The sequence below is a fragment of the Phasianus colchicus genome, chromosome 1 (assembly GCF_987193195.1).
Source record: "Phasianus colchicus chromosome 1, bPhaCol1.hap1.1, whole genome shotgun sequence".
In the NCBI taxonomy this organism is placed as follows: Eukaryota; Metazoa; Chordata; class Aves; order Galliformes; family Phasianidae; genus Phasianus; species Phasianus colchicus.
In genome coordinates this window covers 13,911,892-13,930,657 of record NC_143436.1, presented here as the reverse complement: position 1 = coordinate 13,930,657, position 18,766 = coordinate 13,911,892, and the positions used below count along the sequence as shown (strand labels likewise).

Here is an 18,766-nt window from a genome sequence, read left to right as displayed (position 1 = left end):
TTTTGTGTACCTGAATGGGACACAAGGTATAGATAGCTTTCTGTGGAGCTCATCACAGGCAGCTATCTCTCCATGTTGTTTAGTAAAGGAATGTAATCATCTATTGTGTGAGGACTGCCTCATTAAGCATTTAAAGTTTAGCTGGTCTGAATCATACCCATGGAAGTTATCAAGGGCTAACTCAGCTAACTTAGTGTTTACTCAGCTTTTGTAAGAGCTTCATAATTTTACATGTTCTTATCAGTAGCGGACCTAAGTAGGTGAAAGCTAATTTGTAAATGTCCGTGTGAGCCTAATTATTCACAGGAGTGATTTCAGCATGGACAGACATAGTGGTAAGGTAGTTCAAACAGAAGTGGCTGGTACCAGCCTTGACAGCTCTGGGCTTAGCTCTTACAGTGTAAGAAGGAACAAGAGAAAGAAAAGCATACTACAGTTGGGAGATAATATTACTTGACTTTGATTTTTCCATTATTATTCTTACCTTATGACTATAAAATACATTTTGTGCTTAGATAATTTGCAAAGAGCTATCTGTACTCTGTGCTATGCTGCAGAGTACCAGCAGCCCCCAAACTTTTGGTATATTCCAAATATAACCTCCAGCTCAAGTTGTGCACTGCTAGTACTTCAAAATATTCACAAGAAAGACAGATGGAAAACTGATTCTGGAAATTATTTTCAAGTGAATTATGGTGATTCATTAAGATAAACTGCAAAATAAAGACTAGACAGTGCTACAAGCATGGATTGTATCAAATTCATTACAGAACCAATTAGGAATCATAAATGTTCTGTCTCAAAAATGTTACAAAATGAAGTCATTAGGAGATATGAAGAGCTATACATTACATTTAGTGTTAATATTTGGTGATCTCAAATAAAAAGATGAACCTACATTTGCCTTTATGACAGAGGAAATCTCTATTCTTGTAGAATGTAGCATATAAACAACAATACATCAGTTGTGCTGGACTGCACAAACCTACATGACTCATTTCTCTGTGGTCATGAAACCATTAGTACTTCCCTAGATTTTCTGATTTTCCAGTTTCTTACCAAATTAAAAAACTAAAAAATACGTGTTTTGTACTAATCTGAGATTTTAATTTTTTTCTTGATAATTTTCATTTGACCCAAACAAAAAAGTTATATTTCTGGCAGTTGAGGTAATAGCAGACACATCACTTACTGAACTCACAGTCTGGGGGAGTATCACAAAGTCTCAGTGGCTGAAGTGGTCACCAGGGACATGGGAGAGGGGAGTTTAAGTCAATTTTTTCTTTTGTTTGAGAATATCCAAATCTACATCTACTACTGCTCCAAAAAGTATCCTAACCAATGAGGAAAGATACAGTATACCTCTAATTGGCAAAATTGCTCTACTTAAAATTAGTAATTAAACACTAATTGGCAAGGGGAATGTCAAGGGCTATGAAATTCCCTCAATATGCCTGCACAGATGGGAGAAGAGAGAGCGGCCAGCTCATGGGGCAGCCTGCTCAGACTTGGAGCATCTCACTGGTGCTGCCCAGTCCTAGGTACTCAATATGGTTACCCAGCTGCCTCTTCTGGAAGGGACTTCCATGGGATGTGGGACATGGGGGCATTCCTGGCTCCTCCCAGTCTTTGCATGCCTGTAGACACTGAGCAGCTTCCTTAGGAGGCCACCATGTTTCCTTCAGCTCACTCCAGAGCAGTTTTGTCTCCATTTGGGTTGACCCATGTGAAATTAGGTTTCAGTCTTTCCAAGCAGCACTGTTTATTCAATATAGTGTCCCTCTTCAAAGTTGTTCTGGTCACTGCATTCAAGGAGTGCTGAAATAAGCAGTCATTTCATTTTTCCAGACCAAAATATCTGACATTTTTGGCCCATGTTGGTACATCAGCTGAAAACTCCCTAATCTATTCAGATTTGACAAGATTATTATTTACCTAAAACATCCCTTTGGTTATATACTAGTGCCAAAAGCTCTAAGTCTGTTGATAAATTCATAGATTCTTTCCACCAGCCCTGTGCACCACATGGATGTCCATGTGTTTGAACAGAGAATGTGTATATATGAAGAAGCATTAATATTTGTGAGAGCTTATGGTACAGTGTGAGATGGCATCAGATCTGCAAAGTATTTGGAAATCCTACTGAGAAAACAAATCAATTGTCATACATAGCAGGGCTGATGAATGGAAATTAGAAAACCTGCTCATTTTCTGAATTATTAATCTGCCCTGAACAGGAAAAAAATGTAGTTGAGACCTTGAGACTGAGAGTTAATTTTGTCCCTTTGCCCTCACACTTTTCTGTTGATTTCATTATCTGCAAAACAACAATAAAAAGGGGAACTTCCTTGTGGGGCTGCAGCTATTTGGGCTATTTTTCTTGCTAAGGGCAGATTTGCAGCTCAAAAAGCAGGGCCATGCCTTGATCTTCATATTTTTATCCTTCCCCTTATATGTTAATGGGACTGCTGCTCCCTTGTGCAACTCTCTGGTGTGTTGCTTTGACTTACTGTACTTTTTAAACCTTTTCTGAAACTGCTATAAGATCTTGGAGTATTTATCCCACTATGGTCCCAGTTGGGTTTGATTGCTCAAAGAGGAGGCTTGCAGCTAGGCACTCATTCATGGAACTGAATTATGTTTTAAGTTTGAATCTGTGTGTCCAAATTGTAGACTTGCATCATTGAGAGCAGCCAGGTTCCTCTAGTCTTGCTTACCCCTGCATGTCACAGGCCTTGTGTTTTTTCCTAATTCTGTCCCAGATCTTGCAATGCAATCCAGACCTCTTAGAGGTGATCATTTGCTTAGTCTTCTCCTTATAATCCCATAGCAATACCTGCAATTTTCTTCTTGACAGCAATGCCATAGGTGTTGTTGGAGGATGTATAGCCTCTGCACTCTCTGTAGCACACAATTTTTGCATCAGTATGGCATTAGCTGCTTCCTCGTGAACACTGACCAGTCTCTAGATGTGAATATATTTTACTGATTTAAAATTTCTTTCTATAAGTTCTTTTAAAATACATCTTATCTTCCAAAAAGCATAGGCTCAGGTGATGGCTGTACCTATGAGCATGCTGCCTGATCAGAACCGAGGTAACCCACAGTTTCAGGGAGATCTTTAGGGCCATGACGGTAATCAGAGGGCTGCAGCACCTTCCCTATGCAGAAAGGTTGAGGGAGTTGTGCTTGTTCATCCCAGAGAAAAGAAGGCTATGGGAAGGCCTCATTGTGCCCTTCAAGTACTTAAAGAGAGCTTACAAACAGGAGAGAGACTGAACTTTCACATGGTCTAATAGTGATAGAACAAGGGGGTATTGCTTTAAGCTAAGGGGAGATTTAGGTTGAATGCTAGGAGAAAATTAATTACTCAGAAAGCAATGAAGCACTGGCACAGCTGCCCAGAGAAGTTATGGATGCCCTATGCCTAGAGACATTCAAATCCAGGTTGGATGGGATCCTGGACAATTTGATCTGGTGAATGGCAGCCCTGCCCACAGCAGAGGGTTAGAATTGGACTTTAAGTTTCTCTCCAACCTAAGCCATTCTGTGATTCTAAGATTCTATGATCTTTGGCTGGTGGAAAGGATATTTGAGCCACAAAACTGCAAGGTCTGTGCGTGGGATGTGCGCAGGACCACCATCCCTCACTGTCTGTGCTGGGGCACCATTGGGTCCTGCATGGTATTTTAAGATCCTTGCTTGAGTGTGAAAGGGTGGCAGAAGTTCAGCCTTTAAGATTTGGTAGTAGAGTGGTCTTTCGAGGAAAAGACTTCAAGAACAGCAGTCTTTTTTCCCCAGAACTACTGTTGACATTGAATGACAGTTTACAAGAGGGTTCCTGGTTCTTGACAACCTTTATTTGCTTTGTTCGTATCTGATCTGGAAGTGTTCTTGCCTATTTGTGATTGATAGTATTTTTTCCAGAAGGGGTAATTTCCAGACAAAGGAATGAAATGCAGAATTACTTTCTTCTCTATTTTCTCTCTACTCTTAACTGTGACAGTATGTGCTGTCAGATAGAAATAAAAGCATGGAAATACAGTATTCTGTCTGTGGCATATATGTCTTAATATATACCATTTGGCTGAAGGGCATTGCACCAGATTTGTTCTCACTAGTGATTTTTTTATCAGTAAAGTTAGAAGTAATATGGAAATGAATGAGTAAAATAATTTTCAAACCCTTAGGCCTTGTTGGCTGTAATTATTCTGTTTGGTTTGTACAAAATTTTGTGTTTAATTTTTTTTTCCTGATGGTATGGCTGCTGTTCACATTTGTTAGCTTGTAGTATGTATTCTGGGGAGTTTTCTTCTTAATGTGCACCATCCTGCTGGCCCCATGGAAATTCAGGCTGCTGGACATGCTGCTTTTTCTGTTATTGGCTGCTCAGTGCATACTCTCGGCATTACAGTGCCTTGTTGGCTACTGGGGGAGATGCAGCATAAAGTAACAAAGGGTGGGATCACAGCAGTTTTAAGATAGAGCAGTAAGAAAAGTAAACTACTGCCCATTTCACAAGGGAAAGGGAACAATGATTGCCACATTTTGCAGTTATCCAGTTTCAGTTTTCTGTTTTGTCCTGCAGTCATCATAGAAAAAGATGTTAAAGATTAATCAAGAACCTAAACAACTATTTGGGAGTTCTTAGATTGTGACTTTTATTTCATTGCTAAATATACCACAGAAGTCTGAAAACTGTAAGTGATATGTAGTTATCATAGCGATGATAGTGATGAAAGGAAGTCTGAGAGGGTGGAGCTTGGCCTCTTCTCTCGGTAACGATAGAAAGGTAATGGCTTTAAGTGCTGCCAGGGCAGGTTCAGGTTGGATAACTGGAAAAATTTCTTCTTGGAAAGAGTAGTGAGGCATTGGAGCAGACTGACCAGGGAGGTGGTGGAGTCACTGTCCCTGGAGGTGTTCAAGAAACATGGAGATGTGCAGGTGGTTAGTGGGTATGGTGGGATGGGATGATGGTTGGACTAGATGATGTTAATGGTCTATTCTAACCTTCATGATTCTATGATTCTGTGCTAAGTATGTAACAGGAAAAGACTTCAACTTTCAACCTCCTGCCTTACAGAGCAGCTGTGTGTCAACAGTTCTGCTCCAGCCAAAAGATGTTGCCCCCACGCACTGGCCTGGTGGCAGTGAAGTGACATTGCACAGCTAGGAGGTGTTGCGGAATGTGGAAATGCATGTTCTCTGATACAGTCTGATGTTTGTAATTTCTATTCCCAAGCATCCCCAGCACAGAAGGGACACCTTGCTTGCTGCTCAAAGCTGTGGCTCTAATAGATTTGTCATTATATAGAGGTGAACCCAGTAGGTCCTGGCTAATGTCAGAATGTTTTTGGAATGTGCATTCAGTGGGCACATCTGCATTCCCATCTGTGGTTAATGTGATCTGAGCATTGATAGTGGTAACGTTTAGCTAGTGGTGCTGAATCTCAGCATAATTCCAAAGAAAGAACTCCCAAAGATCGGCAATTTTCATTTAATTCCTTCATGCAACCCACAAAACCACCTCCTGTGTCACTGCTGAAGTACTCAGTGAAATGCATTTGTCAACTCATTCGGCTCCCTGCTAAGTCCTGCTCTTCACTGAGTGCTGCAGATGCAGACACTATGGCTGGTATTTTCACACAGTGCATACTGTAGTGGCTCTTGGTTTTTGTGCGTAAAAAGATAAAACCATCTTTTGTGGTTGTAGCCAGCTCTTCCCATGTGGTTGTGTAATTCCAGCACACAGTCCTTACTAAGCTGCAAGCCCAGAGGGAGTCACAGAATCATGGAATGGCTTGGGTTGGAAGGGACCCTAAAGCTTATCCATCCCCACCCCTTGCTGTGGACTGGCTGCCTCCCACCAGCTCAGGCTGCCCAGGGCCCCATCCAACCCAGCCCCGAGTGCCTGCAGGGATGGAGCACTCACATCTCTATGGGCAGCTGTGCCAGGGCCTCACCGCCCTCTGAGTAAAGAATTTCCTCCTAAGACCCAACCTAAATCTCCTATCTTTTTGTTTAAGATCATTTATGGAGATGGGGAACCTGGAGAATCTCTCACTAGTAGGGGACACTTTGGGGATCCTGTGCACAATTCGCATTTACAGGCTCACTTTCAGATATCTGGATAAGGAATTATGGAACAGAACAAAACGATTTGCATAATAACATGACTGCAAAGCAACAAATGATGTCTACAAATGATAAATTCTGCATCTGTAGAACAATTTCCATGGCGGTCCCTGTGGGTTCATTATGAAGGCATCCTTATTGATTGGTTTGACTGATATAATTTGCTTTGGAGGAAACTATCAATTTTAAACATCAGAGTTCACTGCTTATGTCAACAACAGAGAGAGAAAGTATAATTAGGGAAGCACAAAGAAGATACCGACACTGAGTGTGTCCTTCAGTGGCTGAGACAGTGATGGTAATGTGGGCACATGCAGAAGATGTCTACAGGCAAAGGATCAAAAAGGAGGAAATGCATTACAAGGCAAACTGCTGCCAGCAACTATTAAGTTCATTAAAAATAAATTAAAAAGAGTCTTAGGGTTTTGTAGGTAAAACCTTGAAGCCATTATCCCAATTAGTCACACTAGGCTATGGAAAAGCAACCAGGATATCAGGATGTGTCACCATCAACAGTACAGCCAAAGACTGAGTGTTGTCCTATGGAAATTACTCAGCCTAGCACAGCTGGACTCTGCTGTGAAGATTATTTTTTTTTCTTCTGGAAGGTAATGTTTTGTAAAGGATTACTGCATTGTAGATGTAAGTAGAATTTATGCATGTTATAAATGAGTGTCGGGCAGTTAATTACATTGGTATTGAGGTGTGCAGCTGTTTTCTTGCTGTTGCATAGTGATGTTCTGGTGGATGTTACCTTGGCCACGGAGTGGGCAGTCTGATCAGTGTGAGGCTCTGTGTGAGGAGGAGATCAGGGTGGTTCTCTCAGTTTGCATTTTCATTTCTACTAGGGCAAACTTAGAGCAATTTCTGTATCTTCAATGCTGCCTTCATGAATTGTCACACGGCCCTGGGAATGAGCCTGGTGGGAGCAATGTGTGACAGTTCAGAATGGTGGTCCCTTGTCACACCAATTGCTGACACAAACCCAGTCAAGTACTGAGCCCAATGGCTGGCTCCTGGGATGTGTTCTGAGGTACGTGGAGTGGAAGGATTCAGAGCAATGCAATAGCTGTGGGAAGTTGTATAGGAGTTGTCCATATGGATGAGACACGCACCTACCAAACACAAAAACATTAAAAAAAGAGCAGGTGCAAAGCTGCTCTCCTGCAAGAGGGTGAGCTGGAATGCAGTGCTAAAATAAACCTATGAAAAGCTAGCACAGGATGAAGGTATCTGCCTAACAGCTTCTATAAAGAAAAATACAAAAGTTACTATTATAAAACATGCTAGAGCTGTTAGTGAACATTTAAAATAGATTTTGGCTCAAGCCTTTGTTAAGAGTTTTTTTCTTCTGTACTTCAGCAACACAGAAGCTTATTAGCATTTGCTATTTATACTACTGCTGGTCCCTGTTTACTGTTACTAAATCTACTTGCCTTGGAGTGCTTAGTCCCGTGCTGCTCTCTGTGGAACACTCTGGCTTCAGCTGTACATTGCCCTCTTCTCCCCCTCCAGCGCCACCCAAACCCACCCAGAGGCTGCACCCCCACCCCTGCCTCTCACAGCCCATTGCTACACAAGGGGCTCATTCAGCCTCTCGGGGAATTATGCAAATGAAAGGCGATATTCTCCTCCCCGTGCACCAGAATTTCCATATGTGTAACCTCTGTTAGGCTTAATGAGACTGGCACTCATAAATCCCCGAGATGAAATTATACCCTTAAGTGGCTTCTAACAAAAGGTTGCTCAAAAGTTTTGATTAACAATTACTTAAAAGTAGAACATTAAAAGAGAGGTAGAGCAAAAAAATATTCTCCCTTTCAGAGCAAGTTTTGTAAATCTGTATATCAGAGGATAATTCCTGCATGTCAAGTGAAGTGCTCCCTTCAGGAAGTACTCAAAAAAACATGAACATAAAGCACTACTCTTGCTGGCATCTGAATAGCTCTGACCTGGGTCCCAAATTGTGAAAGTAATTCAAATGCGAACTTGCAGAAAATTGTTGTTTCCAGAACTATAAAGAAAATACATTCAATATTTTGTAAAATAAATACTTCCGTCCCCAGCTGCTCAGCACAGCAGTGCCCCAGGGGTTCAGTTCGCTGCATTCAGGCTCCACTTGGCTCCTGACCACAAAAGGAGTTTAGGATTTTAGTGACAGCCTTTATTAAGTTGTTATATGGCTATTTGTTCTTTTTCTACTTCTACTTTGTGGATGGTATTTTCCCCAACATTGCATAGGATGAAATAATCTATTATTTAATGATGAAGCAGTAATAATAACAGTTAAATACTTGCGTGACTTCAAGAAAGATGAAGGCAATATATTGCTGGTGGAAGACACAGCTCACGGTCTTTTCTTTCTTCGTACTCTTTAATAATTTATCAAATCACCCTGACCCTTAACTGATCACAGGGGCCACTGAGCGCTTTAGCAGTCTGTTGCTATCAAACAAGATGTGTTTTTCCTGTGAAGCAGAATGAAATCAATCAAAAAAAATCAATTGGCAACTTCATCTTTTAGCTCAGTGAGCGCAGCTCACTTAGCGCTGGACTCTGCACCATTACTCACTTTGAAGGGACTTGTCTGGGTAGTTCAGCTGCCTACAGAAGGTTGCTTGCCTTCTGTACAGGTCGCAGAATGAGCTCCTAATTGTGTATATGTAATCATCCTTTAGAAACAACAGCATAGTTGCCAATTCCAGGTAATTCTTTACTTCCAGTCATCCTTTTAAGTGCAAACTGCTGATGGTTTTCTTAGACACATGCATGTACTAAAAGTACATATATATATATTTGATTTTCTTTGTATTCTTCCTATTCTTCTACATAGAGCTTTAGAACTTAATTCAGAATCCTGAAAAGGTTTCAGAATAGTTTAAAGACACTGCTGAAATATTCTTCCAGCAACCAAAAATAAGCCATTGCTTCACTTGTATTTGGGGAAAAGACATATTTTGTTTATATGCCTGTTCTCCAGATAAGGAGCAGAAAGGTGCTTTAAACATCAAAATATACACAGTAGAAAGGGAGGTGCCTGGCTCTGGAAACGTGGTCTGAAATCTGCAGCTCCAGCAGCTGTGAAGTGCACTCAGAGCTTATATACATCCAGTGCACAGATTCTAGCCTAAAAATTTCCTTAGGGCCTGCACTCGGATTGCTGTGAATTCAGGTTAGACAGCTTGCTGCTCAGCTGCTGCGCAGCCTCTTCTCCTCCCAGATGATAAGGAGAGGTGTGGGGCTCCCCATTGGCCTCCAGAAGGAGCCATGTTCTGGGCTGGTTCGGGATGACCCTGATTCTGAGGTGTCTTAGAATCATGAAATAGCTTAGGGATGGGACCTGTAAGGTCACTGAACTCCAACCCCCTGCCATGGGCAGGGTTGCCAACCACTGCATCACATTGCCCAGGGGTGTCCTAAGGACCTGTCCTGAAGGCACAGCTCCTTCCTTCATATTATGAAGGATCATCTGAAGATGTCTATTTTTATTATCTGTAAATCAGGAATGATTACTTTCCCAAAGAGCCTGGAGTGATTTGGCACTTACAGCTTTATTTTCTTGGTATTTCATCAATATTTTATGTTTGGGATTTTACTGTCACCCTTATGCATTAGTTTGAAAATGGAAATGCGTAGCAGATAATCAATTTAGAGGCAGCAAAATCAAATTGTAGTCATTCATCTTACACCTGTATTTAACATTAATCCTCTTTCCTGCTATCATCCTCAATTCGTATGGCAAATAAGAAATGGCTGGCTACCTACCATCTGGTTCAGTGCAGGAAATCCTATTGAGACTTACCAGGGATGTTAAGCTGAGGACTTTGACATGCAGATGAGATACTTGTGTAAATTATTGGTTTAGGAAAATGCTTTCTAAATAAGAAACCTCATGTAGTTACATCATGTAAATCAGAATTATTACAGATCCACATTTCTCAGATTTAGGAAGCAGAAAAGAATGTTAATTTTACTGCATTTGTCTGCACCATTGGATGCTTCTCAAGCCCTGTCAGAACAAAAGATTATCTTTTGGCTTCCAGAGGTCCAGCTGAGAGAACAGTTCCTATCTCTTTCCCTCCTCTTTCGGGGAAGGCTCACACCAAGGTTAAAGTTGTCAGGAACTGAAGAACTGCCCTTGCGCTTGGATGTCATGTCTTGTTCACCTTCCTGCATACCACCTTATTTAAGAGGCATAATACTTCCCTCAATTAGCACTAACACCCTACTAATGACTCTAATTATCAGTAGAATAATTTTTCACATGCAAAGATTGAAGCTATGGACTTGTCATCTGACTTTACATTATATTCTCCATTCAAAAAGTTTTCTCCATGTCTGGATTTCTTGTGTTTGATCTACCTCTTGAAATCTACCTCTTCACATAGAGGCTTTTTCATTCAGTGACTCTAAAGAGTGGGTTGAATAGAGCTAAGCACATTTTTGAAAATTTACGCAATGAAAACAGCTGCTGAGTTAAATCTTGAGAGGACTTGAGCACGTCTGGTTCCTCTCCCAGCAGTGTTGTTCACAGGTACAAAACATGTCTGGGGCCGGAATGAATTTACTGGGACTCCTAAAGACTCAGAAATTTTAGGGGATGGAGTAGCTGAAAAGCACAGGTGTCTGGAACATGTGAGTATAATGAATGTACCCAGAAAAACAAGGGAAAAGGCACTCCAAGAGATGTTACCGGTGTCTTTGCATGTAGCACATTTCAGACCTGTGGATATGTGATGGTAACTAGCTTTTGAGCATTCTGGGATTAAGTGAGCTGGCAACATTTGGTTATTTCCAAAAGGCTTTAGAGTGTTTTATACAGATAGATCTTAAAATGTTACCTTAACATTCTTACTTATTTAAACACCAGACTTGAATAGATATGGCAGCAGTGGCCAACAGGACACGGTCCATAGGACCATGTGGTCCTGAGCCAAATACCTTAACATAAGGCATGCTCTGAGGTACATGAAGGACACGTATTTGTTCTGAGAGCTGCTATAAAATCAGGGCTGTCTTTTCCCAGTTTGTTTTTCATGGAAGGAGCTTGTTTCACATTTCTCCTTAGGTTTAGGGCCTAGCATTCAGCCTAGGAAGCAGCTTGCCTGGTTGGAGGGCGAATGAAGAAGGGAAGTGCTGCTTTCCATAGCAAGGTGCTACAAGAAAGCTGGTAGCAAGAGGAGGAAATAACAGTTTCTCTCTCTCTCTCTCTCTCTCTCTCTTTTTTTTTTTTCTTTTTTAAATAAGTTCTTGGTATTAATTGCATTCCTCGATCTTTCACATTTTTATGTTTTGTTGTTTTCATGTTCCCCTTTTCAGCATGAATCTTTTGGTTTTAAGTCTCAGTCAGTTAAATTAAGGTTTTTTAAGCATCTCTGTGTCTTTCTGTAAAGCATCAGTGCTTCATTTTCATGAAATATTCTAAAAATGTTGAACTGCAAAGTAGAGCTGACATACCCAGTAAAGATCCAACAGATAAACAGTGGTAGTTTTTATTGTAAAAATTATCATGATAAATTATTAATAAAATATAATGCCAAAACAGTGATGCAATTATAACACAGAATTTTGAGTATTCTCTTTGCAATTCATTGACATTTTTGTCTTCAAAAATTCTGAATGAGTTTCTTTTCATTGTTTAGAATTTATTCTAGTCACTGCAAAGTTGTTCTTTTTATAAACTGTAAATCAAAGGGAAAAGAAATTCTCCACAGATGTTGTACGTGTTTGATGTATTAGACACATTTTTGCAGTCTACTGCCTTGAAACCTAGGGAATTCATTAACTCACAAGTTGCTGCCAAGGAAAACAGTCACATTTCCCAAGCTGGTGTGCCTGTCCCTGGCTGCAGGATGTGGGTAGGGCAGTCTTTGTCTTCTCCTGTATTTGGCTGGCTCTGGAGAAAGGGAGATTTCTTCAGACTGAATTGCTGTTCCTGTTTCTCCCCTCAAAATATCTGTTATTTAAATAACCTGCTAAAGCCTTTAGCTGGCTCTGTTTCCCATAAAGGAGCCAGGGATGCTGCTATGTGTGAGCTGGTGCCCTATATAGGTTCTGGAGACCAGACCCACACTCCTAAGTCACTGGATATTGCCAAAACTTCAGAGAGAAGCCCAAGACCCACAGCACTGGGAAAGAAATAGAGATTTGATCTTTACTCTCAGCAAAGCAAAAGAGCTGCCTAAATAGCACACAGTCTGCAAGGGTGTCTATATATCCCTGGGCATATTTTTGGACACATTAGTCTCTGTATGTCTTTTCTGGATAAACTGGGTACAAAACAAGCTGGTTTCTTTGACAATACCACCACCCCAATTGGTCAAGGAAGGCAAACAAAAACTTAAAATGTCAGTGTAGGCTGACAAGCGACGGCCAAAGTCCATATGCACCTGCTATCTTGCAATAAACTAGGATGAGGCCATAAAAATCCATCTCCCTGGGCTTCCCTACCACTGCTCTCCAGATGTGAGGCTCCCACCCAGTGAGTCCTGAGCATCCTCTGTGGCCATCCCAACTCAATGAGATCTATCCCCGCCCATGACAGGCACTTGGAACTTCATATTTTGAAGTCTCTTCCAACCCTAATCATTCCATGACTCCATGATTCTATGATTCCATTTGTATGGAATTTGAGCTGAGCTGTGTAAAAGCCTGAATGACGGAATACCTTGTGTATACATAAGTGGGGAACTAATTGAAAAAGCCTGCATGTGAGGGCTGGAGTCATTTGTAAAAGGTACAGCCATCACTGCCATCACCCACTCCTGTCTTTCCTGGGACAGATTACTTATACTCGCTGTGGTTTCATTTCTTCCCCAAAACTGAAGCAGGTTTAGAATTTAATAGCCCCCAAGATACAGAATACATATAACCTAGCCCGAGTGGGATTTCAGATGTTGCTTTTGATCTGTAAAACACTCAGCAATTTCCTTTGGCAGCTTCTGGGGAGGCACAGGAGGAGCGATGCACGTAGATTCATCTGCCTATGCAGTGAAGGGCTTCTGTGGGCAAACTCCTTCACTGTGGAAGGGTTTTAGAGAAAGGGTTTAAGAGGATCTGCTGGGTTTGCATTTCAGAACAGCCATAAAAACCACTGTTGGGGATTCTGAGAGGCAAAGATAAGGTTTATTTATAACTACAGCAAGGAACTGTAAGAAATCACAGAATCATGGAATCATAGAATCATTAAGGTTGGAAAGACCACTAGGATTATCTAGTCCAGCCACCAACCCATGCCTGTGACTGCTCTAGAGCACATCACTCGGTGCAACATCCACCCTTTTCTTGAACACCTCCAGGGATGGTGACTTCAGCACCTCTCTGGGCAGCTGTACCAGTGCTTCACCACTCTTGCTGAGAAGAAATTGTCCTTCAGATCCAACCACCATAAACTTTCCAAGCAACGTAACAGCTAACAGTCAGCTTTTGGAGCATGGAGGTACCTGCTACCATTTGCTCTTCCTCTGATCCTATTAGCAGTGTTTTAGCCCATGTAGCTATTCCTTGAACTGAAGGATCAATATTTGAAGTCACTGGGAAAAAGGCATTTTCTTCTAATAAGCACATTCAAAAGAATATTTTCAACATTTATTGTTTAATGTGCAGATTAAAGGTGTAGTAATCCATTCAAGTAAGATTGCCTGGGGGTATTAAACAACCAACCATGTTTGCACTGATCTGTAGGAAACTACAGAGGGGCTCTGAGGAGGAAGAAAACTGTTGTCATTATTGTTGTGCTTTTGGTGAGGGGGGTGGTTGTTTTTTTGTTAGTTTTGTTTAAAAAAAATACAGTTCTTTTATCTAATTATGTACTGGAGTGAATTCCAGAGAGGATGATTAATAGAAGACATTTACACTCATCCATATATTAAAGGCCGATTCAAAAAAAAATTCAAAGGAGTGTATACTGGTAAAGCTGTTGAAGGCTGCTGCTTTTATTTCAGATCAGAAGAGTTAATGAAACAACAGCTCATCTGTTTTTTTCCAAGTAGATGTGCCTTTCTACTAAAAGATAACACCTTTTTATATCAGCTTCATTTTGCTAATTAAAACATGAGATTTCTCTTTCAGATTTTATTTTCTTTTAGATCGATAATGTATGTAAATCAGTTAATAGAGTAACACTGATTTACAGCAGCTGCAGTCCAACTCCCTCCTTTAAAAATGCAAATAATTCCTCTGGTATTGGTCTCATGAAGAATAATGATAGCAAGTACATGCAGCCAATGTCAGCCTTGGCTCAAGCAAAGGCCAGCTCCAATGTTTTCATTGGCATTAATTCTAATTAGTCTGTGGCATACTCTTGGCTTTTCACACTGCATATTGCCATGATGAAACACATGGTAGATGTATTACTCTGGGCCATTAACATGTGTTACTGTTTATCTCCTCTGTGTCTTTCTTGTAGGAATTATGTCTGACCACCAGTTTGGAAATCAGTTCATGTGCAGTGTGGTCGCATCACACGTGAGCCATCTCCCAACCACCAATCTCAGTTTTGTTTGGATTGCTCCACCTGCCGGGACGGGCTGCGTGAACTTCATGTACGTATATACAGATCACATATGGTTCCTATAGCCAGAGAAGATAACCATTTTGGAGACAATGAAATGATCTTAACCCATTTGCACTAGGAACTTACATTTACACCATGGTCGTGCAAAGAGTAGACTTTATTTGGAAGTAAAACTACTGAGTTCTTCCTGATTGATAAGTTTCTGTGTGTACTAGGACTTCATATTTCAAAATATATAAGAAGGAGAAAGTGTTCTGTAATGTAGCATGCCATCAGAAAAATAAGGTGTAAGTGCATCAAGACAAGCATTTCAATAGAAAATGATTCCACTTAGTTATTAGTCATATTAATGAACTTTTCAGAATACAGCACATTTTCATTGACCTTTTTTTTTTTTTTTAACTTGTTGCATTTAATAAGAGTTAGAACCTCGCAAGGTTCTCATGATATTGTTCAGATTGTAAGACTCAACATAAAGCACAAGCAGTCAAGAATACTCATATTCAAATATGAACAGTTTCTGCTGAAAAACATTTTAACTTCTGCTTAGTTCTGCTAGTTTACAACCTCAGAAAAAAAGATTACTCTCAGCATTTTTTTTTCCTAATTTTTATAAAGATCCAAGTCAACATACAATGACTTAGTACTTTATCAAGTGCGCACAAAATACACAGCTTAATATCATTACAATATATATATTAGGATATTTTACCTTATTTTCTAATTACTTCTCCCAGAATTTTGGTAGATATGAGGTAAGAATATATACCTAGAATAGAATTGAAAGCAGAAAATACTTCAAGCCTGATCCATTCTCAGGCTCTCTGTTTAGTCAGTGATCACAAAGTTTTGGTGTGAGACCTTCTTTCCACTTTGGTGACTGCCATGATTGTCCCAACAAATCTTGCTCTCAGTGTGTGTTTTTTCCTTTCTGGGAAGCTGCAGGTAACTGTCCCAGTGTAAACAAGTTGTTTTATTGTTTAATGTATGGGGAAACATAAAAAGTGAGTTCCTTCCTTCTTTGAGGAGATGAGTTGCTGATAGTGATCATAGTACCTGTTGATTGACTGATCTATGTCTTTGATATTCCCCTTTTCTCCACAGTGCAATTTTTTGCTTGTTTTGTTACAGTATGTTATTAGCTGCAATAACAATGCCAAGACATTTTTATCTTTAGCTCTCTTTTTCTTCTAAATGTCTAGTGGTAAATTGGGAAACAAATAGTTGTAATGAATGACAGACTTTTGAGAATGCATTTTTTTTCCCATTAATTTTTACAATGTATGTATCAGATAAGCTGTTTAGATTATGTAAGATTCCCATTCATTATTTGACACAAGTCAAATCTGTGGAAAGTTTGGAGGAAATACTGCAACTGTTTTGTGTGAATTCTGTGTTAGGAAAAGTTAGCCTTACAAAATAGTTGTATATGCCCTGAGGAAATCCGCCAGCTACATTTTTAAAGTGGAAAATATTTGAACCTCGTGCTCCTTGTAATTCCTGTTTAAATAGATGATTAAATTTGTTGATCAAGTTGTAGCAACTAAATTTTGTTCTTGTAGGTACGTGAGAAAAGTGAGATGAGCTGCGCATCTTTTCTTCATACGCTTGCTCACTCCCTTTCTTTGTTGTTGTTTTGCTTGTGTATTCAAGAAACAATTGTTGGTTCCAGATTACAGTGACTGTGAATACATTTTTTTTAAGAGATGTGGCCTTCTATTGCAAGTTTTAAGGTCAATTTATAAACAATTTTTTTTTTCCTGTGACCTGTTGTTGTAGAAATGCAAAGTCACAGCCTGAACCAGTGATTGAGCACCTGGTAGGAAGGCAGGGCCAGCCCAGGGGAGCTCAGGTATATGCAACGCACTGAGTGACCAGAAGGAGTGGAGTTAGGATCCACTGCTTACAGACCTCATTTAAGGGTAGATAGTGTTGTTTCCCATGCCTATTAAACCCCTGGCTGCAGAAAACAAAGCTATTGCTTTGTGCTGTGCTGCCTGCCTTGCACAGCTCTTCGACTTCATAGAACTGCCTTTTCCTTGTTCACCTCCACTCACTCCTCCACAGAAGATTAACTTAAAAAGACTATTTAACACTTGACACTAACTAGTTGTGTAGTTTAAATGTAACATAAAGGTATTCACAAAGGTACCTGGGTGATAATTTATGAAGTCTGACAACAGTGGCAGAGCGAAGAGCTTCCTATGCTGCTGCAAATATATCTGTCATTCAGATCAGCTCATTAGTCTTTGACCTCTCTCAGGATGGATAATAAGGTCATTAATTAGTGCCAGCCCTGGCAATGCAAGCTTTGCCATGCTGACACCTCTCCCTGGATACTTCCCAGGAGGAGCTGGACAAAGGTCACAATGCAAATCTCCCTGGGCCACTACACAACCAGCTGTTATGGACATGCTATTGACTTACTTCTGGAGGGCCATGGGCACATGGGTAAGGAAGCTAAAATACTCAGGGCTCAAGTTAGAGTCATTCATCTGTAAGTTAATGTCAGTGAGAGTGTTTTAGCCTCTCTCCTCTAACGTAGATGGGTATCCTGCACATCAGGGCTTGGTTTGGGGTGAGGAAAGTGTAGAGCTGGAATATTTTGCTATCTTCTTTCTTTTCTGAATGTATATTGAAGTGTAATTTCTTGTTTATTCAGTCTTGGTTATTATTTCTATCTTATTTTTTGTAACATTCTGTCAGAAGCATATTTATTGCTAATGTGCCTAAATGAAAAGGCCTGGGAATAGAAGCAACAAAAAAACATTTAGTTGATAAAGTAGGTTTCATAGATTATATTGCTTAAATTTCTGATAATCTCAAGCAACTTGATAGAAACTGAAGATTTACACTTTACTACCAATATGAAAGAAAAACTTAATCCCTACAGGGATGTCAAAACCCTATTTTCCCTATTGGGAAAATTCTCGTTTACTGCATCTATGCTTCTCAGTCAAAGGTGAGACAGTCAGTGAAGACAGACGGAGGGAGCTGGGTTTTTTCAGCCTGGAGAACAGAAGGCTCTGGGGAGACCTCATTGCAGACTTCCATTACTTAAAGGAAGCTTATAAACATGAGAGAGATTGATTTTTTTCTTTTCTTTTTTTTTTTTTTTTTTTTTTACATGGATAGATAGTGATTGGACAAGAAGAAACAATTTTAAACTAAAAGAGAAGGGATTTAGGTTAAATGTTAGGAGGAAATTCTTTACTCAGAGGGCAGTGAGGCCCTGGCACAGCTGCCCATAGAGCTGTGGGTGCCCCATCCCTGCAGGTGTCCAAGGCTGGGTTGGATGGGGCCCTGGGCAGCCTGAGCTGGTGGGAGGCAGCCAGTCCACAGCACTGGGTTGGGGCTGGTGGGCTTTAAGGTCCCTTCCAACCTAAACTATTCTATGATTCTATGTTCAAACTGCTGCCTTTTTTTGTTTTGTTTTTTGTCCAAATACCTCATTTGGACTAATTGGCTAATTGGACTAATTGGACTATTTGGCTAATAAATATTTAGAAGCACTCTTCTGTAAAATAACCTACTAAAGAGAAAAACAAAAAGCAATGACTCTCCCTCTGGTTTGTCTTCATATAATTCTTCTCCATAGATGCTTCAAGATGAACTGAGGAAATAAAAGTTAATATGCAGCATTTGATACAGAATAGTTTTCTTAGCAGTACATTAGGATTCCTTCAAACAGTGTCCAGCACCAAGAGCTCCTAAGCAGATTGCCATGGTCTTTAAGTACCACTTACGACCAAAAAAGCAGGCCCTCCTTTGTGCTAACAAGTTATTTCTCTGTTTGTTGGAAATCTGTAGAATGTTATCTTCATGAGCCTTCAGCTAGGTCTCACTGTTTGCAATTTCTGCTCTAAGCTCACCCTTACCCAGTTGAACCTCAGCCTGCTGTGGGGATGATAATGACAGGGTGATACGCAGTGTTGCATCTGAGGTTGTTAAGCCCATATGTTTATAGATGGCTTAACCTCCTAGTTTGTGGAAGTAATAAAGCTGACCCAAATTTCAAAAGCATTCAAAAGTGTTTTGAGCATCAGCATGGCTTACAGCAGAAGTTCCAGCCGCTGTACTAAATACAATAGGTTGCTGCAGAAATTACTTTGGAAG

At 40.3% G+C, this 18,766-nt stretch overlaps 1 protein-coding gene across 2 annotated transcripts in view; it reads left to right on the top strand.

Moving 5' to 3' along the window:
• Positions 1–18,766, top strand: part of RELN (reelin) — a 272,506-nt gene that overhangs the window by 62,147 nt on the left and 191,593 nt on the right. For both annotated transcript variants that reach the window (XM_031595823.2, XM_031595892.2), the window contains exon 3: positions 14,543–14,678. In XM_031595823.2, coding sequence (XP_031451683.2) covers positions 14,543–14,678 — 136 coding nt within the window. The remainder of the gene's footprint in view (positions 1–14,542; positions 14,679–18,766) is intronic.